Raw genomic sequence first — 8,872 nt, 5'->3', positions numbered from 1 at the left:
CTCTTAATGAATAGAATGATTTGTTCTAATGGTGTTTGTAAATAGGATCACAAGTCCACTTCTTGTACAGCAATTAACCACTGAGAAGAATATATGCAGTGTATTATTTGTTGAAACTGTACTTCCGATTACATTTGAAACTGTCTCATTGCTATCTGTTTATCAATAAAACTTAAAAAAAAAATTTAGAAAGGTTAAATAAGATACTCAATGTCATATAATTACCCTCATTCCTTGGAAGTAAGACCAGGTTGCAAAATAATCAGCCTTAAAGACCAGAGATAAAAAATGCTAGCCCAAATCAGGTTATCCTAGCCTTACCTGCCATTCTTGCTTGGTGGTTACTTTATAAGACATGAGAGGCAAGATAAACTGATTTGGGCAGGCATTTAGTTTTCAAAGCTGCTTATTTTCCAGCTACGTTTTTTTTTTTTTTTTCCCTTCCCTTTTTGGTAGAACCGGGGATTGAACTTCCAGCTAGGTCTTTCCGGAAAACAGCAGCAGGTAGCAAAGTCAAAATTTGGACTGTTCTCTTGACTCCAAAACCCTTTCTCCTTCACATTTCTAATGTTTCTAATATAGAATATTTTCCCTCTTTTACTACGATGTGTAATGAAGTTTAGTTTTCTGGGAAATACAGCAGAGTAGATAAGCTGGAAATGACTCACTACAAAATAGCAAGTAACTAAACAGATCAAGCAGAGGAAACACCAGAGGGAACTGAAAGTTGAAAGAACAGTATGGGACCCATTTCCATTTTAATTTCCTGCTTTTAGTTTGAGGAAAGGCCTCAGTTTGGGGTGTGGACTGGCTAAAATCCTAATAGCAGTGCCTTGAAGACCCAGATGAGCAACTACAGTCCAGAAAAGAGAGCAAGCAGGGAGACCCAAGCCCAGAGTACAGAGCCTGTCCACACCTTTAGCTGACCCTAAACTGTGTGTGTGCAGAGCTGACATGAGCTAAGGCTGAGGAAACTGCACTGACACTTTAGCTGCCACTATTGGAGAAGGTCACATCAGGTTCACTCCAAACAAATGGAAATACTTAGATATAAACAAATGTTACACGGTATGTGTATGTGAAAAATAAGATGCTCATGAAAAATCGAAGACTTGGGCCAGCCAAATAGCTCAGATTAAAGTGCCTGCAAGCAGGTGCAGGGGCCGGGGGTTCAATCCCCAAGCCTGCTGTGCTGGCCCGGGCCCACCCCCAGGGCATGATGAGACAGCAATTGATACTGGGCATGGTGGCACGCACCTATAATCCCAGCTCTTGGGAGGCTTAAAACAGGTGGATCACTACGGGTCCAATCTAGTAGTAAGACCCTGAACACCTTGTAGACCTTTCCTAAAATACAAAAAAAAAAAAAAAAATTGAAGACCTAAATTAATAGGCCATGTTCCTTGTTTCAAAAACTCAATACACTAAAGAAAGCAGTTTGAGTTGATCTAAAGATTAACTGCAATTCCTATCAAAATTCCTTTATTTTTATGAACATATACAAACCTATTTTAAAATTTATATAAAAAGGATCACGTGTAAAACTACATCCCTATAGGGCTGGGGATATAGCTCAGTGGCACAGTGCCTGCCCAATAAGTAGGGGGTCCTAAGTCTGATTTCCAATACAAAAAGAATCCCTATAATCTAAAGTTCTTGGAAGGCTAACACAGAGACCAAAAGTCTGTGTCCAGTCTTGGAAACTTAGCAGTACTCTGTCTTAAAATTAAAAAGGGCTGAAGGATATAGTCCAGAAGCGGGGTGAGTGAGATGTAGCTCAGTAACAGAACTCTTGCCTAGAGTGTACAGGGCACTGAATCCAATCCCCAAGATGGGTTGAGGAGCAATGGGATGATAGCTGGCAGCTAAAATTGGAAAACTTCTAGAAAAAGAACATTTGAGAACACACTGGCATCCCAGGAAAACAAAAGTTTCTCTGAGGGTCATCAAAGTACTATAAATTAAAAAATCATGATGCGATTTTCTATAAACTAACCAAATGGCAAAAAAACAAGTGACTGGCAATACCAAATGTCGGTGAAATACAGAACTGGAAGTCATATTAATACACTGTTGATGGAAGTAGAAAATGGAAACAATCTCTGAGAAATACCTGGCTTTTTTTTTTTTTAATTAATGTGTATCAACCTGGCAGTTCCATTCCTAGCTTAGCCTGGGAGAAATGAGAAAATATACCCACAGAACAGCTGCTTTGTACAAGTAGCACTGGGGACTGAAACCACGCCCCACATGTGCTTATCAAGTGCCTGAGCACTGAGCTACATCTCACTGCCCCCACTTGGGACAAAATTGCTAAATTATCCTGGCTGGCCTCAGGGGTTCAATCTTCCTGTCTTGGCTGCATATCTGGGATAACACGTGGGTGCCACTGTTCCAGTTAACAGCCCAAATAGTCCAGGAGACCATCAGTGGGAAAATGAATAAACTACACTATATCCAGACAAAAGAATATTATTATGCAATACAAAGGCACAGACATAGATACTGCAATTTGCTTTTTTTTTTTTTTTTTGCAGAACCGGGGATCGAATGCCCTTGCGCTTGCCAGGGAAGCGCCCATTCCACTGAGCCATCTCTCTCCGGCCCCAATACTGCAATTTGGATGGATCTAATTAGCATGCTGAGCAAAAAAGCCTTACATACAGATACACAGTACATTTTATATGATGCCATTTCTATGAGGCTGTAAAACAGGCAACACTAACAGTAGGAAAAAGAATCAGAACAAAGGTTACCTCTGTGGGGTTGAGATAAGAATTTGAGACGGGACCTAAGAAACCTCCTGGAATAATGGCTGTGTTCTTTATACTGATATGGCTTGCAATGCATAGGTATACTGACGATCCATGATATCATGGATATTAAGTATATTAAAAGAACAGTAAATACTGGATTCCACTTGATACATATACATACTACATGAAGTAAATATACTGGTATCTGCAACTTTGAAGGATATAAAAAATAAGATGAACTGATAGGGGAAAGATGGCAAATGTGATAAAACAATCAAATGAATGAAAGAAACAAAAGAAGTACAAAGTCTTAGCTCCTAGCCCTGCACCTTATAAAGATCAGCAAATACCAGTTCTTATCTTAGAATGATTAGGAATTCCTGGAAGGAATGAGATACGTTAAGGATTTTCTATATCCTCTCATCCCGTCTTTTCTCACATTTTTATAACCTCACAGGTCTCAAACTGTTTGAGAAGTCGTCTCATTATGTACCTGAGGCTGGCCTTGAAGTCCCAATCATCCTGCCTCAGCTGGGATGAGATTACAGAATGCTGGGATTACATGTGTGTGCCCCCATGTGTGGCTTAAGACATTCACGACAGGGTTGTAACTCACATCCTCGCTGCCAGGCAGCTCTGAACCAGCAGTGGCAAATGCACGACTGTCCCATCAGATGGCACAGTTCCCTTCAGTGGTAGAAGCTGCCAGATGAGGCAGGCATTCATTTACTAGCAGTGGTTTAAGCTGGTAATTGGGTTATTAATTTCTAATCAGTGTATCTATTTTATAACAAAGTCTCCATATTTGTTTCAGGATTTTGTTTTGTTTTGTTTTTTTGAGATAGGGTCTTGCTATGCAGTCCAGACTGGCCTTGAATTCATAATCTCCCTACATTGGCCTCCTGACTGCTAGAATTACAGGTGTCCACCACTAGGCCTGGCTTAGGAATTTGCTGATTCCTAGTGACCTTTCTTTCAGGCACTCTGGTATCAGGAATATTTTTCTTTGCCCATTCAAAGCATACAACACGGGCCAATTCTAAGTGTATAAATCCTCCAGATAGAACATGCTTTATTGGGGCCGGGGAGATGGCTCAGTGGAATAAGTGCTTCCCTGGTCTTGAACTCAGTTTTTTGGTACCAGGAACTGAACTCAAGACCTTTTGCTTGCCAGGCAGGCACCTAACTTGAACTCATTTTGTAGTCCTGATTGGGCTCAAATTCGCTGTCATCTGCCTCAGCCTCCCAAATGCTGGGGTTACAGGTATGTGCCACCACACTTGGCTATGAACCTCCTTTTTTAGCTCCCCCCATTTGTGTATTTGGTACAGAGTCTCACTATGCAGCTTGGACTCGTAGTGATCCTCCCATTTTTCAGCCTCCCCAGAGCTGGGATTATATGCACGTGCCACCACGCCTTGACTGTCGCCAGCTCAGCGTGCCCCAGCGGGTAGGGCTGGCGCAGTCTGTGGGACCAGGGATCGAACCCTGGTCCCTATGCTTGCCAAAGCAGGCACTCAGTCTGCTGAGCTATCTCACCAGCCCTACGAACCTCTTTTATACCCAAAAGTTTGAAGGACAATTTTAAAGCTTTCAAAGGTACTTAAGATTTTAGAGCTTCTGTGTTAAATGTTTCCATGTATCTTTTATAGAAAAAGAGAATGAACTGTAAAGAGGCTGAATAGAGAATAGCAGGCGACTAATATTCCATTAGGAACAAGACAGGGTTTTTTATTTATCTACATTTTTTTGCGGCTGGGGATTAAACTCAGGACCCTGAGCTTGCCAGGCAAATACTTATTCTACTGAGCTATCTCCCTGGCCCCTAAGACAGGGTTTTGATGTGTGGCGCTGCTCATCCACATATATAAGCACATCTCTAGTAATGAAGTTAAAACACAAAATGTCACAAACCTGCATAAGATAATCAGCAATATATTCTGTTCTCAAGCAGTGCACATTCTGGGAAGCCGCTTCTGTTATATTAACTCCTGAGTCATCTGGTTTCAGTTTAGTAAAGTCATAAAAGAGATGTGTAGCCTCTTTAAACAAAGGTGGAGAATGACCAGGTAGCACCTAAATAAAAACAAGAAATATAAAAAAGTGTCCAAAAGCAAATCACCGGTAAAGAAAAGATCACAGCAATCTCCATGAGATGATAATTCATGTACAAAGCTGAGTGGGCTGATTCAGTACAAACCTTTGCTCCTCCTGACTGAAGAAGACGTTTGAACCCTGCTTCTCGGGACTGGTCAACATGTAAAATAACCTTCCACCCGCTAAATGCTCCCTAGAAACAAATGATCACTGTTGAAATCATGAAAAACAAATGACAAAATACAGATAATTGCATGATTTTAATGTATAATCAAGTTTTATGTCAACAACTAATCTCATAACCATTACTTTGCCAGCATTAGGCATCTCTAGTCAAAGTGATTCGGAATACACAGCCACACTGTCAGGCACACAGTGAGCTTGGGGGACAAGAAAACAAATGATGTTGTAATATTCAAAGAAACAGATTTATGTTTCTTTCTAGGATTCTTACCATTAACTGAATGCAGACCTGAAAACACAACTTGTTACATTAGATGGAGAATTCATTATATTTCTTTTAAAATGCTTGCAAGTTAGAAATACAAAATATTTACAGAAGGTGGGCACAGTAATGCACACCTGTTATTCTACCTGGAATCTAAGACACTAAAGCAGGAGGATCACAAGTTCAAGCTCAACCTGCACAATCTTGCAAGACCCTGCCTGAAAAAAAAAAAAAAAAAGGAACTGGGAATAACCTCAGGGCAGTGGTCCTGGGTTCAACCCCCAGTTAAAAAAAATTAAGTAGGGAATAACACTTACCTGAAGCCAACGGAAAGTTGAACTACTTTAAAAGGAAAAGAAGGAAAACTAACAAGATTTGGAGATAGCCAATTCCTTGTAATATCTTAAAATTATTTTAATTCAGGTGTTCTCAGTCTTCTGGAAGTCTGGTGAAACTTACAGGCCCCTTGTTTAAATAACTGGGTGTTTTCTGTTTTGTTCTACTGGGACTGAACCCAGGGAACATGAAGCTATGGATCACCAGCTCTTTACATTATTCTTTCAAGACTGGTTCTCCCAAACTGTCCATGTTAGTCTGGAACTTGGAATCCTTCTGCTTCAGCCTCCTGAGTAATTAGGATTGAAAGTGTTACTGACATGCCAAGCTTCTATGTAAATTATTAATTAAATGACAGCATTAAGATGCTAATTATTTTTTCTAGGATTGACTGAACATAGGACCTATACATAGCTACATTCCCAGCCCTTTTTAGTTATTATTTTTTACTTAGAGATCGGTCTTGCTAAGTGCCTAGGCTGGGCTCAAACTAATGATCCTCCTGCCTCAGCCTCTAAGAGTGCTGGTGTGCACCACTGTACCTGCTGGGTAATTTTTTTTTTTTTTTTAAGTTCAAAGGATAAAGGACAAGTTTACTGAAAGTTACCAAATATTAAAAACAAATTTTTGCTAAAATGTGTTCTACAGCAATGCAATAAACTGTAAGAATTAACAGGTTTGATAATTAGTTAATTTGATTGTAAAGAAACATGTAGTACGTCAGGATACTTGAAATTAGAACATAAAACAAAAATATCTGACTTCTGTTAATGCAAAAATCACAGGTACCTTTAGCAATATGTTTTGCAGACAATATGATCCTATATTAGAAAAGCCTAAAGACTCCACCAGAAAACTTAGAGCTGACGAATTAAAAATGAACATGAAAAATCCACTAGTTTTTCTATACACCAACCAATAACAGAATCAGAAATAGAGAAAATAATTCTATTTTCATGATCTGGCAGAATATTGTTAGCATGGCATATCACTAAAAGCCATCTACTGATCTAATGCAATCCCCATCAAAACTCCAGTGACGTAACAATCATAAAATCCATATGGAAACACAAAAGATCCAGATTAGGCAAAGAAATTCTGAACAAAAAGAACAAGGTCAGAGGCATCGTAATACCCAATTACAAATTATACAGCAAAGCCACAGTAATAAAAGCAGCATGCTACTGGCACAAAGAAAGACATATAGATCTACAGAACAGAATACAGTATACTTACAATCACAGTTATCTAATTCTGGACAAATAAGCAAAAACTATAGGTTAGAGAAAAGATGGCTTTTTATTTTTTTGTTTTCTAAGACAAGGTCTAAGTAGTAGTTCAGGCTGAACTTGATTCACTATGTAGCCCAGGCTGGCCACCGATTCAGTGATACTCCTGCCTCAACCTCCTGAGTACTGGGATTACAGGCACACGCCACCAGGCCAGCCAAAACAACCTCTTTAACAAGTTCACAATGAAGCTGTGGTTCATGTCTTGCGGCTGGAAGGCTCCAATCTGAACTCAATCATTCCCACCTTCTTGAACTGCCAGTGGTACGTGCATGACTGTCCCATCAGGTAGCTTTTACTGCTTCTCAGGTACCTCCGATGACAACAATGCAAAGAGGTGCTGATTTAGCAGAGCAGATGCCATTGTATTACAGTTCCTTTAGGAAAATGTTAAGATGGTATAAAAATAACTGTGGCACTGCATTTGTAGATGTGTGCTATATACCCTAGCAATGGGGTACTTGAAAGATTTCCATTTTAAAATTTAGAGATTACAAAATTATTAAATAAATTTAATGCAATGGATTTGTTGACTATCGTAATAATTTACTGTGAATAGTATCAATATTTAATTTGGCTAGAAATTATTCAAGTAATAAGGCAATCACAGAAATAAGTCAGTGCCCAACGGGACAGTCATGCACACACACACACCACCAGCATTCAAACCAGCAGAAATGTGGCAACTGTGGTACTTTATTGATCCTTAGGGTTTGTCAATTATTTGGTTTGTATTTGATGATACAATTGGTGTTTATTTATTAGCACAGCCAAGGTAACACTGTTGTTGCTATTAACTTGTTTTTATGGGCTGCCAAATCCAGATTACCTCAGGGACATTAACAATATAGCAGTTCATTCTTGGAGAACAGGTACTTGGCCAAATACCCTGCAACCTCCAATCTTAAGTAAATGGAAGCTGTTAGGACTTAGGACAGAGGAAAAAGACAACAGTTAACCATGCCCAGAGAACCACTCAAAAGAAGTTAACTAAACAAGTCACTATCCTAGAAACAAAGCTTTCCACTACAATTTGTAAGCACCCCACCCACCCACACACACACAACCCAACAAAATGCCTCCAGAAAATTCTACTCCCAGAGCTAATCTTGGAGCATCAAAAGGGAAGAAACCAGAAGTCACAAACCTGGACTACCCATATGTTATCACAGGAGATTCAAAACAAAACAAAAACCCAGACCAATAAAGCATTTACAAGCTCACAGTAAATGTAAGTAAAAAGACAGTTGACCAAATAAAACACACAGCAATTCTAGAAACAATACTAAAAAGCAGGGCCAGGGAGATGGCTCAGTGGAATAAGTGCTTCCCTGGCAAGCTCAAGGGCCTGAGTTCAATCCCCAGTTCCAAAAACAAAAAACAAACCAAACAACAAAAAAAAAAAAAACCTAGGTGTCAAAACCTCACAAAACACAGACGTGATACAAATACTAAAAAGTTAGAACTAAAAAAAGCTAGAACTAAACAAACTGTAATACATGAATGATCAGTATAAAAAAAATTTAGGAGTACACAAAAGGGCTACAAATAGACTCAGGAGACTAAAAATTCTATTGAAAGTATGGGCAGCAGAAGCGACCAACGTGAGGGCAGCCTCAGATACCTAGAAGACTGGGTTGCTGTTGTTAATGACTAATGACAGAAACTGTAAAAACAAAGAGAACAAAAAAATACAGCCAGCAGATGACACAAGGACAAGACTAATTTGCATTCGTAAACAATCAGAAGACAGGGCTGGTGGTCTAAAGTGCCTGCTTAGGCAAAACACATGGTTTCGAACCACAGTTTGGATCCCTGGCACCACACGCTGTGCCAGCCCCAACCCCAGGATGGGCTGAGCCAGCCACACACACACACACACACACACACACACACACACACACTCAGAAGACAGCACAAATGGTGTGAGAAAGAACATTTATGTT

General features: G+C 39.6%; 1 protein-coding gene across 3 annotated transcripts in view; it reads right to left on the bottom strand.

The window, feature by feature from the left end:
• Window positions 1–8,872, bottom strand: part of Topbp1 (DNA topoisomerase II binding protein 1) — a 64,475-nt gene that overhangs the window by 6,069 nt on the left and 49,534 nt on the right. For all 3 annotated transcript variants that reach the window (XM_023706591.1, XM_023706596.1, XM_023706597.1), the window contains 2 exons: window positions 4,957–5,046; window positions 4,671–4,832 (listed from right to left, as the gene is read on the bottom strand). In XM_023706591.1, coding sequence (XP_023562359.1) covers window positions 4,671–4,832; window positions 4,957–5,046 — 252 coding nt within the window. The remainder of the gene's footprint in view (window positions 1–4,670; window positions 4,833–4,956; window positions 5,047–8,872) is intronic.

This window comes from Octodon degus, unplaced genomic scaffold (genome assembly GCF_000260255.1).
Source record: "Octodon degus isolate 3935 unplaced genomic scaffold, OctDeg1.0 scaffold00008, whole genome shotgun sequence".
Taxonomy (NCBI): domain Eukaryota; kingdom Metazoa; phylum Chordata; class Mammalia; order Rodentia; family Octodontidae; genus Octodon; species Octodon degus.
This window is presented reverse-complemented; position numbering and strand designations above follow the sequence as displayed.